At 38.5% G+C, this 18,065-nt stretch overlaps 1 protein-coding gene across 2 annotated transcripts in view; it reads right to left on the minus strand.

Moving 5' to 3' along the window:
- The window catches only part of METTL15 (methyltransferase 15, mitochondrial 12S rRNA N4-cytidine), a 351,902-nt gene that overhangs the window by 86,247 nt on the left and 247,590 nt on the right, over positions 1–18,065 (minus strand). Inside the window, exons 6-7 of one of the 2 annotated variants that reach the window (XM_065944511.1) lie at positions 10,688–10,762; positions 7,786–8,248 (exon numbers count right to left, since the gene is read on the minus strand). In XM_065944511.1, coding sequence (XP_065800583.1) covers positions 10,734–10,762 — 29 coding nt within the window. In that variant the 3' untranslated portion in view covers positions 7,786–8,248; positions 10,688–10,733. Of the gene's footprint in view, positions 1–7,785; positions 8,249–10,687; positions 10,763–18,065 lie in introns of those variants that run through there. The other variant, XM_065944510.1, reaches the window with a different exon arrangement.

Below are 18,065 nucleotides of genomic sequence, written 5' to 3' on the forward strand. Positions count from 1 at the left end.
AAGATATCTCCAGAGTCTATGTTCACACTCAACTTACCTCAGAAAGTCACTGATGTAGTTTAGAGGGATTAAGTCAGTCCCTTTAGTGACTCCTAGATTATACCATTTTGTATTCCACCAAGGGTTTAAGTACAGAGACCGGAGCATGTAGAAGACAAATAATTATAATCATATATAACTCAGTGTTTTCTACGTGCTAGGCACTAGTCTAGATGCTTGACGTGTTTTATCTCATGTAACTATATCCCAAGAAATATATATTACTATTCCTATTTAAAAGATAAGGAATTCAAGGCCAGGTAGATGAAGTCAATTGTCTGAAGTCATGCATTTAATAAATGATGACGCTGAATAAATATACAAATAGCTTAACAAAACCCAATTTTTAAACTAGATTGCATACTTGGTCACACATCTTTGTGTGTGTGTGCGTGCATGCTCAGCTGCTTAGTCGTGTCCAACTCTTTGTGACACCGTGGGCTGTAGTCTGCCAGGCTCCTCTGTCTATGGGATTTTATAGGCAAGAAAACTGGAGTAAGTTGCCATTTCCTCCTCCAGAGAATTTTCCTGACACAGGGACCGAACCCATGTCTCCTGCGTCTCCTGCATTAGCAGCCAGATTCTTTACCATTGTGCCACCATTTAGCTCCTATGCTAGATATTATAGATAATCACCTTTGCCCTTAAGGAGCTTAGATTATAGTGGGAAGACTATAATAAAGATAGTAACACATACTCCTGGGCTCTGATGGAAAGCAAGAGGGTGCTATGAAAGCATTTAAAGCTGGGACTCAATACTCCCTGACAATAAGTAAGTAAGTAAGTTCAGTCACTCATTCATGTCTGACTCTATGTGACCCCATGGACTGCAGCATGCCAGGCCTCCCTGTTCATCACCAACTCCTGGAGCTTGCTCAAACTCAAGTCCATCGAGTTGGTGATGCCATCTAATCATCTCATCCTCTGTCGTCCCCTTCTCCTCCTGCCTTCCATCTTTCCTAGCATCAGGATCCTTTCAAATGAGTCAGTTCTTTGCATCAGGTGGTCAAAGTATTAGAGGTTCAATTTCAGCATCAGTCCTTCCAATGCATATTCAGGACTGATTTCCTTTAGGATGGACTGGTTGGATTTCCTTGCAGTCCAAGGGACTCTCAACAGTCTTCTCTAACACCACAGTTCAAAAGCATCAGTTCTTCAGTGCTCAGCTTTCTTTATAATCCAATTCTCACATCCATACATGACTACTGGAAAAACCGTAGTTTTCACTAGCCAGACCTTTGTCAACAAAGTAATGTCTCTACTTTTAACATGCTGTCTAGGTTGGTCATAGCTTTTCTTCCAAGGAATAAGCGTGTTTTAATTTCATGGCTTCAGTCATCATCTGCAGTGATAATGGAGCCCAAGAAAATAAAATCGGTCATGGTTTCCATTGTTTCCCCATCTATTTGCCATGAAGTGATGGGACTGGATGCCATGATCTTCATTTTTAGATGAATGTTGAGTTTTAAGCCAGCTTTTTCACTCTCCCCTTTCACTTTCAACAAGAGGCTCTTTAGTTCCTCTTGGCTTTCTGTCATAAGGGCGGTGTCATCTGCATATCTGAGGTTATTGATATTTCTCCCGGCAATCCTAAAGAAGTGATGGAAGATCAGTGGTCATGAAAGACAAGAATGGAGAGTAAAGGGAACAAAACAACTTTATCAAAGCCTCAGAAGCAAGAAAGAGCAGGATTCCCTTCAAGTTACCAAACAAAGCCTATGGACAGAAGTGCAGGGTGTGTAAGGAGGTGGGAGGAAGAGATAAGAGATGTCCCCAGAGAAGTAAGCAGAGTCCCACTCTGCAGGGGAAGCCACTCACAGGAGTCTGGACTCAGCCTGATAAAAGGTCAGTAAATAACTTGAGAGTCACATGACTAGATGTGCATTTGGGGAAAATATTGACTTCTGTGTAGAAAGAATTGTTGTTTTCCAGTTGCTCAGTCATGTCCAACTCTTCACGACCCCATGGACTGCAGCATTCCAGGCTTCCCTGTCCTTCACCATCCCTTAGAGTTTTCTCAAACTCATGTCCATTGAACCAGTGATGCCATCCAACATTTCATCCTCTGTCGTCCCCTTCTCCTCCTGCCTTCAATATTTCCCAGCATCAGGGTCTTTTTCAATGAATCAGCTCTTCATAACAGGTGGCCAGAGTATTAGAACTTCAGTTTCAGTCCTTCTAATGAATATTCAGGACTGATTTCCTTTAGGACTATCTGGTTTGATCGCCTTGCTGTCCAAGGGACTCTCAAGAGTCTTTTCCAACACCACAGTTCAAAAGCATCAATTCTTCAGAATGGATGAATAGAAAACCAACTCTTGGAACTTCCCCGCTGGTCCAGCGGCTAAGATTCCCTGACGCCAATGCAGGAGGCCTGGACTCGATTCCTGGTGGGAGAACTAGATCCCACATGTCTCAACTAAAAGTTCACATGCCACAACTTAAAGAAAAAGAAAAAACAAAACAAAACAGATCCCACATGCCCAAACTAAAGATCTCACATACTGCAACAAAGAACAAAGGTCCTGTGTGCCACAACTAAGGCTCGGTGTAGCCCAAATAAATAAATGTTAAAACAAACAAGAGAGCCCAACTCTTGCTCCTCATACTCCATGAACCAGGCCCAATTGTTTTTAATTGCTCCTGCAGGACATCTGCTCCCTTAGGCTTCCCTTAGGGCCCAGAGCCCAGAAGACAGCCGCAGAGGCTGAGTCCACCATCAGCAATGTTCTCACAAGGAAAAAGTGAGTGTTTTTCATCTAATGGTTGCTTCCTTCAGGCTCTGAGTGGCCCCTGGGACTTCATCCCAGCCATGTGGCCTCCAGTGGTCCTGAGTCTCCAGGCCCAGCATTTACAGCTCTGACAAGTCATCTGCCACCCTCTCCCACTACTATAGTGAAAACATTTGTTTTCTGCTCTCTCCACATCTCTACCATAGACCCACAGACTGTAGCTTAACAGAGAGGAAAAGAAGCAACAGAAGAGGTCTGGAATGTAATCCCAACCATGTTAAAGGTCTTGGCTTTATGTGATAAATCACGCCTTTCACATCTGTCAGTGGAAGAATTGAAAGTGGCTCATCTCTTCTTCTGCATGTGGCCAAATGGTTTTCTCCCAGCACTAAATGAGCCCATTTGAGACACAGGTTGACAGGGGTCAAATCCTTTACCAAACATTTTTAACAATCCAGGTGCTCAAAGAATATAAAGTTCTGTAACTGCCAACAAAGAAAGCTTTGAAGAACCTTTTGGAAGGAATTCTGTCTACAAAATTTTAACTGTTGTGTTGACTTTATGCCCCTCTTTGTGTTTCTACCACTTTCTTATCATAATTATGTGCCTTCTCTACACTTTTACCCCATCTTATCCTCCATGCAGAGCACCAGATAGGAGAGAGCGGCCTGTAGTAGTTACTCCCCTTGGGTACCTGAAGACAAAGCAAGCGATGATGATTTTAGGTCTTTTTCACAAGATCACACAGCCTAGAAAAAGAAAGGGCAAATGTTTAAAAAGAATAAAACAAGCAATAGGTTAGGCAGTTTTACTTCTTCTCTGTAAAAGTAAGTTAAGACATTTTTGCTTATTAGCAAGGTTAGTTTAAGACAACTTTCTAGCTATTGTGACTACAAAAGTGATTCAGTATTAGTATTATATCAAAATGACAGATGCAAATGCCAGTAGGGAGAACATTCTGAACAGTTTAAAGGACTCTAAAAATGCAAAGCATTATGTCGAATTTTCTCATTAGCCCCAAATAGCTATGACATCCCACCTGTAGTCAACATTCTATCATCCATGTTCAAAACAGACATGGTTTTAGAAAAACAAAAACAAATCTTCACTCAATTTCCTGAGGAGGGAAAGAAGGGAAAGGAAGGAGGGAGGAAAGGGGAGAGAGAGAGAGAAAAAGAAAGAGAAAAGAAAGGGAGAGTCAGGTAACTAATCAGATTAAGGTGATGTGATAAAGCTCATACACTTTATTCATAAGGATGTTCCCGGGCTCACATTTACTTATATTATAGGCATGACTTTGATGTGCATGATTATCTAGTCTCCCAGTTCAAGGTATCCTGGAGGCAGCAGGTCACCAAGGAGACACACACTGGCAGGGTCAAAAAGTGACAGCCAGCAGCCCAAGAGTTGATGAAGTAGACAGAAAAACTCTGAAAAGTTGAGACCGGAACTCTAACACATAGCCCTGCACTCAACAGGCTCTATTACAGTCCTCTAGAATAATTTATGATTGAGTCATCATGACAAGATCAAATTAGAATGTTCTGTTTAATAAAACAGAGAAATATATATATATTTTCAAAGATGCTCACCAAAAATAGTTTAAATGAACCTATTTTTATACATATGAACTCTGTAACCAGAACAACTCATTTCCTTAATGTTCAAGATGGATAGTTAACATTTTATTGTACATTGGTTATGTCCTAATTTTAATCTCAAGCTAACTGTCCCTCCTGCCCCTCACTGACCAGGGAGTCACACTCAGGAAACACAATGTCATTATGCTAATACTGCCTTAAGCTTAACAAAATTAGGTAGATAAATTTACTACCACCTCCCCAAAATAAAAGCACCCCTTGCCACTTCAGGCCCAAATATATGACTCCTGAGTAACCTATGCCACTGCCTGCTGCCAATCATAGGCAATATATGTTAGTATATGTGCTGACCAAATTTAAATTCAATTTTAGCAGACCACATAAGAAGACATCCTTCTAATCTAACAGTCTGAACTTTTTGTGACTCAATTTATCTTTGAATCCCTTGAGTGAGAATCTCAAGAAATCACCCAGTAGAGCTGAACTCTTGAACCTAGAACAGAAAGACAATAGCTAGACTGGGACCTAGAATATGGAGCAAGAACCTACGCAGGAGACATTTTGCATGACTCTTTTCACCAACGCTAACAATGAAAAAATCAGGGTAACCAAAGCCAGATCAAACTTGAGATAAGAATTCTGCTGTACTAATGGTCAAGGTTTCTAGACAGCCTCAACACTTGAAGTAAAAGTGAAAAAGAATTAAAGAAGGAGACATGTTCAAACACCAGGGACCACCATCCATCTGGGGATAGCATATTAAATTTTTAACATTTTTAGGAGGAAAGAACCCCATGGAGAAAAGCTTTGCAAAGCCATTTCATAAAAAGCCACAGTCAATGTTACAGGTTGGAGAAAGGGAGTGTATCAGTCAGGATAATGCTACTAGTGATGAACAAACCCCTAAATCCGAAGCTTAAAACAACAAAGGGCTCTTTCTTTCTCATGCCACAGGTCTACTGTGGGGTCTGTTGGGGTTCTTCATCACTCCAGGATGTAGGCTCACAGAATGCTATTATCTGGTCGTTGGAGTTCTTAGTGACAAAAGTAAGTTGCAAAGCATATGTTCACCTCTAGAACCTCTGCCTGGATGGTTTTTAAGGGAGAAAGAAGTATAACCCCCAAAGGGAGGGGCTTCAAATATTGGTGCTCTGAAATGCAGTCGCCACAGGCAGTATGGTAAAAATGCCGGAGGTGGGGGCTTTTCGAACTTCAGCAGACATAAGAATTCTGTGGAGACCTTATTAACTGGGCCCACCCAGTTGCCCTAATTCACTAATCCTGGATGGAGCCCAAAAATGTGCATTTCTTTACACACAGCCATATTTCGTTTTGTGCTTCACTTGATTGCACTTGCGGATGTTGCTTTTTTCTTTTTTTAAACAAACTGAAGGTATGTGGCAACCCTGCCTCTAGCAAGTCTATCTCAATCATTTTTTCACACAGCATTTGCTCACTTCATATCTCTTTGATATTTTGGTAATTCTCAGTTTAGTTCAGTTTCCCAGTCATGTCCTGTTCTTTGCAACTCCATGGACTGCAGTTTCCCAGTCGTGTCCTATTCTTTGCAACCCCATGGACTGCAGCACGCAACCCCATGGACTCTGTCCATCACCAACTCCTGGAGTCTATTCAAACTCATGTCCATTGAGTCAGTGATGCCATCCAACCATCACATCCTCTGTTGTCCCCTTCTCCTCCTGCCTTCAATCTTTCCCAGCATCATGGTCTTTTCCAATGAGTCAGTTCTTCGCATCAGGTGGACAAAGTATTAGAGCTTCAATTTCAGCATCAGTCCTTCCAATGAATATTCAGGACTGATTTCCTTTAGGATGGACTGGTTGGATCTCCTTGCAGTCCAAGGGACTCTCAACAGTCTTCTCCAACACCATAGTTCAAAAGCATCAATTCTTCAGTGTCCAGCTTTCTTTATAATCCAACTCTCACATCCATACATGACTACTGGAAAAACCATAGCTTTGACTAGATGGACCTTTGTTGGCAAAGTAATGTCTCTGCTTTTTAATATGCTGTCCAGGATGGTTACAACTTTTCTTCCAAGGAGTAAGAGTCTTTTCATTTCATGGCTGCAGTCACCATCTGCAGTGATTTTGGAGCCCAATAAAATAAAGTCTGACACTGTTTCCACTGTTTCCCCATCTATTTGCCATGAAGTGATGGGACCAGATGCCATGATCTTAGTTTTCTGAACGTTGAGCTTTAAGCCAACTTTTTCACTATCCTCTTTCACTTTCATCAAGAGGCTCTTTAGTTCTTCGAGGGTGGAGTCATCTGCATATCTGAGGTTATTGATATTTCTCCCAGCAATCTTGATTCCAACTTGTGCTTCATCCAGCCCAGTGTTTCTCATGAAGTACTCTGCATTTAAGTTAAATAAGCAGCGTGATAATATACAGCCTTGGCATACTCCTTTTCCTATTTGGAATCAGTCTGTTGTTCCATGTCTAGTTCTCACAATATTTCAAATTTTGTCATTATTAGTATATTTGTTCTGGTGATCTGTGACCAATGATCTTTGATGTTACTACAAAAAGACTATGATTCCTTGAAGACTCAGATGATATTTAGTTTCCTTTAATAAAAAAGTATTGTGCATTTGTAACAAGTTCTTAGGTGATGCTGACATTGCTGGTCCGTTGACCACACTTTGAGTAGGAATGATATCTGTATTGCTGGGAAGCACCCATCCAAACAGACATTATGTGTCCCAGCCTCACCCTTGTATCTAGATGGGGCTGAATAACTGATTCTCACCAAAGAAATATTACCAAAAGTGATGTGTGTCATCCCTTGAAATAAAGCAGCTAAAAAGCAAGTGCTCTTTCCTCCCACTTCCTCCTCCCATACGCTTTCTACATCTTGACACCTGAGGCAACATAATAGCTCATGTTTGAAGTCAAAGTGTTCATCAACTTGAGCCACCTTCCCCACTGACAAGAAGGACCTACATCAATATCACCTAAGAATTTGTTAGAAATGAACATTCTTTTTTTTTTTTTTTTAGTTTAAAAAATAGGTTTTTTGTTAAAGATGACTACAGGAAAAAAATGATTCTATCATGTTAAGCCATGAAATATAGAGGTTTGTTTTTTACAGCAGGTAGTATTACCTTACCTAACATTGGGAAGACTGGGAAGAAGGTCAAGAGAATCTTGATCCTCCATCCAATATTTTTCATTATCATTTTTCTCTCCTTAAGTTATATGAGAAATCCTTCTGCCTCCTTAACTTCTGCAAATGTCACCTGCTTTGATTCTCCTTTGTTATATCTGCTTTCTTCTCTAACTCACTGCAATAATAGAAAAAGTAAAATGGATTAGGATCATAGGGTGCAAAAACTCAGGATCACTTTAATTTCTGCTTAAGGTACTAGCTATAATTCACTTATTTATACTTTATTCATTCAACAAAACCTTACTCAATGTTTACTTCAGTTCAATTCAATTGGTAAGTCATGTCCAGCTCTCTGCGGCCCCATGGACTGCAGCATGCCAGGCTTCCCTGTCCATCACCAACTCCTGGAGCTTGCTCAAACTCATGTCCATTGAGTTAATGATGCCATCCAACCATCGCATCCTCTGACATTCCCTCCTCCTCCTGCCTTCAATCTTTCCCAGCATCAGGGTCTTTTCCAATAAGCAGTTCTTCCCATCAGGTGGACAAAGTATTGGAGTTTCAGCTTCAGCATCTGTCCTTCCAATGAATATTCAGGACTGATTTCCTTTAGGATGGACTGGTTTGATCTTCTTGCAGTCCAAGGGACTCTCAAGAGTCTTCTACAACACCACAGTTCAAAAGCATCAATTCTTTGGTACTCAGCTTTCTTTATGGTCCAACTCTCACATCCATACATGACTACTGAAAAAACAGAACTTTGATTAGATGGACCTTTGTTGGCAAAGTAATGTCTCTGCTTTTTACTATGTTAACTAGTTTGTCATAGCTTTTCTTCCAAGGAGCAAGCGTCTTCTAATTTCATGGCTGCAGTCACCATCTGTAGTGACTTTGGAGCCCCCCAAAATAAAGTCTGTCACTGTTTCCATTGTATCCCCATCTGTGGGACCAGATGCCATGATCTTAGTTTTTGGAATGTTGAGTTTTAAGCCAGCTTTTTCACCCTCTTTCACTTTCATCAAGAGACTCTTTAGTTCCTTACATATAGCTAAAACAGCTTACCTACATATGCTTCCTTACATGTGGTTAAAACACCTCTGCCTCCAAAACTGGCCTGGGCAACACCTTTGGCCCCTCCCATAACCAGATCAGATAACCAAAATTCGGTGCTTTTTCTCACTGAGTCCAGAGAAAGCCTCAGAATTCTTCACAGCAGGGTGTCCAAATAACCACGATCAATAAATCCATAAAGGTGATTTTACCATGAAGAAAAAAAGCAATATGTATCCAAGTCATTTCTATTTGTGCCATTTGTATCAATAAGTGGATTTTTCAAAGATCGTTGCAAAAGGTTTGGTCTCCCATGGTCACTCATTTCAATCTACTTCTAATATGTTTTCCTGAGTAATGGAAGCTGTAAAGACCAAACTACATTTGCAGCTACTTTTCCACTTATCAGATATATCTGCACAAAGCTTGACATCAGCAACGTGAGACAGCAGCCTTCTATGAAGAGACTGGGCCTTCTGGCAAACACAGTTGCAGAAGTGTTTGGTTCTCCTGAGGCTGCTGTGAAGAAGGTTCTATAGGCCAGAATCTTGCATCTGAGGCATAGCACAGCCAGTATCTAGGGCAGTGCAGTTTCTCTTAACAAGTCCCTGCTATGGTTGGGCAATTCCTCGGGCCATGTTGTTCCTGAACGAGCAGGACATACAGTTGGTTCCACCCGTAGATCCAGGCAAGAGGGGCTCCTGCTCTGGGACCAACACTTTAGAGGCTCTTTCATTGGTTCTCCTCTGGCCACCTTCCTTCACCAAATAAAATAAAATAAAATAAAATAAAAAGGCCAAAAAACACACATATAAAAACCTCTGAGAGAGAAGTGTGTGGACCAATAGGACTTAACTTAACTGGAGCTCTAACCCCAGACTGTGTCCATGGACCCAGATTCGTTACCCAGATAGTCCTGAGCTTACTTCTGCGGACTCTAGCCTGGGGCTGTTCTCCTAGGAGTGGGACACACTACCTGTGAGGACACCTTTAGGTCTGAAGGTGGCCACAGGGTGGCTTGTTGCCAGGGTATACATAGATCTTGGACACGTGGGTGATAGCATCCACACACATGCAGATGAGGGACCCTGCAGCCCAGAATGAAGCCAGAAGTGGGAAGAGGACTGGGGGCCGGAGCCATGCTTTTCCCAGGTCGCTATGCTTCGGTGAGCAAGCCAAAGGAGTCTGAGAATTCTAGTCAATCTTAACTTTCCTATGTCATTTCAAAGGTAAATCTCTCAAGATGGAAACACAGCACGTATTTGATTTAACAGTTTGAAGCTTCTGTTTAACTTTTAAGTATTCAGACAGGTTATGTGAGTACTTACTTGTACTCTTGCCCCCAGATCCCACAAATTCTAAGGACTACTTAGTTCTTTAGCCCCTGATGCATTCTGTAAGCTATTTGATGCTCTCAATCCCTTTCTGCCTAAACCACTCAGAGTTTATTTTGTTCTCTAAAACCAAGAATCCTGGTACTTACACTTCCCTAGATGTTTGGAAATGGGTTGTAGTTTCCTATTCTTGTGGATAAGTCTGCATGAAATGCAAGAATATGGTTTTCTTTCAGTGTCAACCACAACTTCTGTTAATGGCTCTTCCTGACCCCAAGGCTCTGCAGTATAGTAGACGGAGTATTCAAGGTTGAATGAGAGCCTGGGTTGAAGACTCAACTCTAACACTTAACAGTGGCTTTGAACAAGCCATTTTAACCTCTCTAAACCCTAGTTTCTCAACCAACAATCAAATATGATAGTATGTATACATACACTTCATTGAATAGTTCTATGCAGATGTAACATTGCCATATCTAATGTTGGAACCAAAGAAAAGAGTTAATAATAGCTGACTCCAGAGGTACGTTCCCTGTGGCATATGCTCAGATGTCCTTTTTCTTTGTTTACTTCAAAAACCTCTGCTCCAATCCCTTCCCTCTGGAGAACAAAGTCCACTGTCCTAACTTATGACTCCATTAGGAAATATTTCTAGAAAGTCATTCAAATGTTTCCATTTTCCAATTCCATTTTGGTACTTCAAGTTCTGACTTCTTATGTTGCAGGAAACCATTTTCTCAGTTGCTTGCTATTTAAACTCTTCAACACTTGTCAAGCATTATTATGTCATACTCACCCTACTTGGGGATTTAATGACACACTCCATCCACTTCAGGACATATTCATTTTCTGGAGTATCCAATGACATGATCTGCAATAGAAGAGATAAGGGTGCAAGCATTTAAGTTCCTCTTGGGTTTTCTTGATTTTCTGAATCTTAAGGAATCTTTTAGAGTTCGTCCTACAGCAAGGCAAGTTTAAAGAGCTTTCACAACCTGATGTACTTCCTTTTCATTATGTTTTTCAGATTAAGAAACTACTATAATTGTAGCTGGAGCTAGCAGGAAAATAAGCTTTTTGTGGTTCATAAACTTGGAAAAGGGAACATATCAAAAGTCATTTTTTGCCAAATTTCAATTAAATATCTAAAAATCCATGATGATACGAGCAGGAACTGCATTAGGTAATTCCTATTTTTGAAAGATTTTTCTAGTTTCTAATGGGCAATCCTGTAAAGCTCTCTGTACCAAAAAGTAATTGATTGGAATTATGGAATCATTGAGACATGGCGTTGAATAGTTGAAGTTACATACAACCTCTGAGAAAGTGCTTTCCATTCTGTAAGCAATCATTATACCTATAGGTTTTGGGGAGCTCAGGCATGTTGGCTCCATTCCTTGCCTTTGTTCAGCTCAGCTCTCTATTAGAGAGGAAGACTGAGCCATGCAGCTTCCCACTTCCCAGGACCCTACATCAGCTGTCTTCTGGCAGAATTTTGTTTGACAAAGGAAGATAGTGGAAGGAGTCTGAACAGTCTCCTCCTGTCTCTGTACCCGAGGCAGTTTCTTAGCAGTTGCCTCTCTGCGGCAAAATCTCCTTGGTCCCATTGCTTGACAGGTTCCTTTAGTTCCACCTGCCATTTGATGACCCTCTAGCCAATAATACTGCTGAATGTCTCATCTTTCCAGCCTACAGATGATAGTGGTTTTCTGCTGTTAATCTCTGGATTACCTTATCATCCCATCTGTGGTTCTTAGACATTTCATAATCTGTGCAATAATTTCCCTGAATTAACTTAACTCTGTGGAAAAATCTTAAAATGATTTTTACTTTCCTGGTGAGATTCTGGTTGATAATATAATTCACTTAATTTTGAAACAATGCACATAGCTGTTACTGCACCAATAGAAATGTTAACTAATGTGCAACCCTAAGTCACCTTACAGACTTCAGGACATTACAGGAGGTGAAACATGAATTGTGAAAAAAATGCCCCAGCAAGAAAAGACCAATGGGATTAGAAGAATCAATGGAACCTAGAAACTTGGTGGTCATTTTTTTTTCCTCCAGGTGAAATAATATCTAGGTGAGTAATGAATGCAATAGCAGTTACTGACTTGTTTAAAATTCTGACGTTAGGACTTCCCTGGTGGTCCAGGGTTTAAGAATCTGCCTGGCAATGCAGACGACACAGGTTCAGTCCCTGGTCGGGGAACCAAGATCCCACACACCAGAGCAAATAAGCCTGAGCTGCAACTATTGTTGCAGTTGAGCCTGTACGCCACAACTAGAGTCCATGTGCCACAACAAAAGATCCGACATGATGCAAGAAAGATCCCATGAGCTGCAACTAATACCTGATGCAGCCAAATAAACATTTATAAATAAATAAATAAAAATTTGACCTTGGGCTGGTAGGTTTATAATCTAGTATAGATTGCATTAAGATATTAAAAAAAAAAGATGTTCATTGCAAACAGTTCAGGGTAACACCTGAAAAAAATTATGTCTGATTTGTTAACAAAACAAATGTCTAATATGATATAAACCAACATCAAGGAAGTATTTATTTTCATTGTTATCTCATTCTTTCATTTAATCATTGAACATCTACCATCAGCCATCTACCTGGACCCTATAAATATACCCCTGAATAAGGAAGGAACAATATCCCTTAGTTGTGTGAAACTTACAGCCTGAGGAGTAAAGGTAGTGATTGAACCAATATCAAACAAAAGTTGAAAACCTCCATAGAAAAAACAGCTAATCCACATTTAGATTCTGTTTTTTTCTAAGTAATCTGTCCATCTTAAATCCTAAATTGAAGAAGAAGATGGTTTTCTTACTTTCTAAAATATAGTAGTATATAAGGTACTGAATGTGATGTTTGGCAAGTTTTGATTGAATTCAGGCTCTTTACTTTCTGATTGCCAAATTATCATGTTCTTCAAGAATTTCTCATAAAGACTTCCTGAAGTAATTTTTAAAAGTAGGGAACTGTGTTGAGAACAGAGATATTTAAGTTTGGAGAAAGTAATTAAGTGAATAACACTGCTTCAGTTTCATTTTATTTTTGATTTTCAGCAATTGACCATGATATGCTTGTGCATTCATTGTTTTTGTTGTTATTGTTTTTTTATCAAATTTGGGAAGGTCACTGATTATTTAGATATATTTTTCTCAGTCTCTCCACTTTTCTGACTCCATTATACTTTCAGTAGACCAGTTTATATGGTCCCATGAGTCACTAAGAAAATATCATTAAAAAAATCTTTGTCTCTGTTCTTCAGATTGGATAATTTCTATTTTTCTATCTTCAAGTTCACTGACTTTTCCCCCCATTATCTAACCTATTAATCCAATCCAATCAATTTTTAGATTTTAGATAGTATAATTCTTAGTTCTAGAGCTCTACTTGGTTTTCATTGTTTCCATTTTTCTGATGAGATTTACCATTGTATATTTCCTATATACATCTTTTATTTAAATTCTAAAATATACTTATAACAGCTAATTTAAAAGCAGTTATCTGCTGATTCCAACATCTGAGTGCCCTGGGATCTGTTTCTTTTGGTTGCTTCAATTTCATGATTGCTAGTCACATTTTTATATTTCTTCCTATATCTAATATTTTTATTTCATGCAAGACATTTAAGATAATACATTATAGTGAGTTTGATTATGTTATTTTCCTAAAAATGCTAGTAAATTTTGTCCTGGCAGTAAGTAAATCTTCTCCTTTATGAAAATAAATGTTTTTATGATCTCACAAACTTCCTTTTATCCCTTTAAATACATCTGATCAACTCTTGCTACCACAAAAACTATCACGATATAGTTGAGGGAAAAAAAGACTGTACAGGTGCTCAACAATTCAGAAGTCATGGGTATTAAAGTTTGAAGCCCACTTCATCTTTTTATTTCAAGGGCACTTCTATGTGGAGACCCACTGTAAATAATTGCATATATCTTATTTTGTATTACTTACAAAGATCATATTCTGTAAGAAACTAATATAGATCTTTTTTAAGTATAGTCTTCTAAAATTAACTTGTAAAAACATCTTAGCTTTCAAAGTTTGGTTTGTAAAAATATGATATTAACAATTCCAGGGAAGGGATCCTATCAACTTCATGGAAGAATGAATTAGCAAAAATAAGAATAGCAAATCTGGAAGTAAAGGAAACAAAACTACTTGGTAATCACTGTTTGGATAAAATATACATGTCCTTTACCAGTTTGAGCCAAAGATGAAAAACAAATTACTTAATAGTATATTTGTCATTGTTTTAAAAAGAACATGTTTGTTATAAATTTTTTTTTAATACTTAAGAAAATTTTAAATTTCTAAAATTTTTTTTAGCCTTCTCAGAGATAAATACCTGAATATATTAAGGTATTTCCTTCAAGTTTTGGTATGTAGGTATACATATATATGTGCCTGTAGGTGTGCATGTGTATGTATGTGTTGGGTAAAAATCATATATACATACATATAAAAAAATGGGATTGATGCTCTCAATATAACGTTTTATCTTATATATGTCACTGAAAACATTCCCAGGGATTAAACCCAGGTCTCCCACATTGTGGGTGGATTCTTTACCATCTCAGTCACCAGTGAAGCCCAAGAATACTGGAATGGGTGACCTATTCCTTCTCCAAGGGATCTTCTCAACCAAGGCATCAAACCGGGGTCGCCTGCATTGCAGGCAGATTCTTTACCTGCTGAACTGCCAGGGAAGTCAATAAAATTTTTTTTTAGTCTTCTCAGAGATAAAGACCTGAATATATCGGTGTATTTTCTTCAAGTTTTGGTACGTAGGTATACATATATATGTGTTTTGGTATGCATGTATATGTTGGGTAAAAATCACATATATTGGGTAGAGAGGGAGGTGGGAGGGGGGATTGGGATGGGGAATACATGTAAATCCATGGCTGATTCATGTCAATGTATGGCAAAAACCACTACAATATTGTAAAGTAATTAGCCTCCAACTAATAAAAATAAATGGAAAAAAAAATAAAACAATAACATGTACAATAGCTCCAAAAATATTAAGAAAAAATAGGATTTATGCTCTCAATATAATTTTTTATCTTATATATGTCACTAAAAACATTACATGACTATCCATATCATTAAATGATTTTTGAAAAATGTGATCTTTAGACGACCAACAGGCACATGAAAGGATGCTCATTACCGATTATTAAAGGGATGCAAGTCAAAACCACAGTGAGCTATAACTTCACACTGGTCAGAATGGCCATCACTAAAAACCTACAGATAATAAATGCTGGAGAAGGTGTGGAAAAAGGAAACCCTCATACACTGTTGGTGGGAATGTAAATTGGTACAACCACTATGGAAAACAGTATGGAGGTTTCTTGAAAAACTAAAAATAGAACAAACATATGACCCAGCAATCCCATTCCTGGGTATGTATTCAGAAAAACCAAAACCTATAATTCAAAAAGATACATGAACCCCAATATTCAGAGCAGCACTATTTACAATAGCCAATACATGGAAACCCAAGTTCCCATCAACAGATGATTGGCTTAAGAAGATGTAAGACGGAATATTACTAAGACATAAAAGAATGAAATATTGCTCATTTGCAGCAACATGAACGGACCTAGAGATTATCATGATTAGTGAAGTAAGACAAAGACAAATACTCTATGATATCACTTATATGTGGAATCTAAAAAATAATACAGGTAAATCCATACATAAAACAGAAACACAGTCATAAAAATAGAAAAACATGGTTACCCAGGGGGAAAAGGAGTGGGAGAGGAACAAATTAGGATATAGGATTAACAGATACAACAGTTTACATAAAATAAATAAGCAGCAAGCACAGAGGATTATATTCTGAATCTTATAATAACCTATAATGAAATATAAACAGGAAAAATAACTGAAACTGTACACCTGAAACTAACAAAAGATTGGTAATCAGCTACAGCTCAATAAAAAATTCTAATTTTTGTAGCTAACATATTATCACATGGATAATTTACTCATCCATCCCCCTATTATAAGAGATTATGTTTTTCCAATGTTTTATTATTGAATAAATTAAATAATCATTCACATATATAATTATTTCCTTACAATATATTTCTGAAACGGAAACAGTGAGGTGATGGTGAATGTGATGTAAGATGGCAGAACATCAGACCAGTGTACTGGAGAGACAAAAGCTTGAAACAAAAAATGGCTTTAGTTAGCATTGTTTATAAAACTGAACTGAAAGGAGGATATGCTAAACCAGCAGGCTTTTATAAAATAGTTGCCTTGCATTTGCAACAATCACTGGGAAACGGGAGCTTACACTGAACCCTTGGAAAGCTACAAGAATTCTTTGTAGCGTGTGCTGCAGAGCATCCATCCTGCGGCATTTTAACAGGCGTTGCATTAAGAAGTGTTCTAATGTGCAGGGATTTGAGGAAATGCAGGCTTAAAGCCAAACAAGATTTTTGCTATTATGTTTTACTGCAGGACTTCCTAGAACATTTTAATGTTCCTATATGCTTCTTAACACACCAAACACAGACTATAACATGAGACATTTCCCAAACCTATTTGATCACAAAATCTTTGGTTCACTACGTATCGAGAGAAAAGTGTTTTGTGGAACGCCAGATTGAGCAAAAGTACTCAAACAAAATTGAAGGGCCATGGAAAAACCATATCAGATCAAGTTTAATTAGGTTACAATGGTTTATGGCAAGTGTTGTAGGACTTGAAATCTTTCTTTTAATTTAAATTCTTTATCTCTTTTAAAATGCTGAATAACCTATATATACCCTTCTTTTGTCGATGCATGCTGCTGCTAAGTCGCTTCAGTTGTGTCCGACTCTGTGCGACCTCATGGACGGCAGCCCACCAGGCTCCCCCGTCCCTGGGATTCTCCAGGCAAGAACACTGGAGTGGGTTGCCATTTTTGTCGATGCATAGCTCTATACAAAAGTTAATATTTGGTAGGCTGTGAACTTTATCTCACTATGACATATTTTGTGGAGGCCATATAATATTGTGACAAAATCCCCGCTGAGGAATTGGGACAGTGTTGGCTCTGCTGCTACCTAGCTTTGTGACCTTAGAAAATTAACTTTGCTTGGCACACGTGCAAAATGAATGGCTGTTCTATGACGAACTTGAACTAGAGGGTCAGAAACCTTCAATTGTTCTCACCTGGCGTCATTCACTGACTTCAGGAAGATGCACATAGCCTTTCTCTCTGTGATTGGCCTCATCCTAGGCTGTGATGGTAATCTTATTTTCTACTTAAGATTCACAGCATCTTTAATAGTGACACTGTATTATAAAGACATAAATCAAGAGAAAAATATAGTTATTCAACTTCCTATCAATAAAAAAATAAATAAATAAAAGCACTTCTTTACCACTTTTTGCCTTCACAGACATTTGTACCTCAGAGATCAGGGACTTTGTCCACTTATATTTTCTGTATTATTTTGTAGTCTCAGGTTGGTCAATGGTTTATTTGTCCTTAGAGTAGAGATGTTTAACCTGGGGTTAGCAGACTTTGAGGGGTCCATGAACCGCATGAAATTGTGGAGAACATTTTCTTTTCTATGTGGGAACATTCATCTTTCTGGGGATACAGTCCATACCTTTCAACAGATTTTCAAATGGCAGCTTTTAAAAAGCTGAAAATCATTGCTTATAGATTTATTCAGGTTTTAAAGAGGTATACTAAGGAAAAAACAAGGCATAAATTAATGCTCGAGTTGAAAACACTGATCTAAGTTATTGCTAATTTAGAATGTGTGGGAGTAGAAACCTCAGGGTATAGAAATCAGCATGATTGCAAAAAGAGAAAAAAAAAGGCTGTTTACAGACATTTACCCCTTTTCTTTCCTTCCTCAGGCTCCACTCACTGCATGGAAAAAAAAAACTGTAGGAAAAATGTCTTAATTATATGTTATAAAAACAACTATTAACGACATAAAAGTGCCATCATTGGCAAAAATGGAGATAAAAATATTTACCCATTTAATAGGGTTAATGTTCTTAGAAGCCTTAAAAAGCAGCATTTCTGTAGGATTGTCCAGTACCAGCAAAGTGACTAGGACAGAGTCCACTGAGATTAGTCCTTTATGAAAAGGACTCTTAAGAAAGCCGGCCCGTA

Source organism: Muntiacus reevesi, chromosome 9, assembly GCF_963930625.1.
Source record: "Muntiacus reevesi chromosome 9, mMunRee1.1, whole genome shotgun sequence".
NCBI classification, from domain to species: domain Eukaryota; kingdom Metazoa; phylum Chordata; class Mammalia; order Artiodactyla; family Cervidae; genus Muntiacus; species Muntiacus reevesi.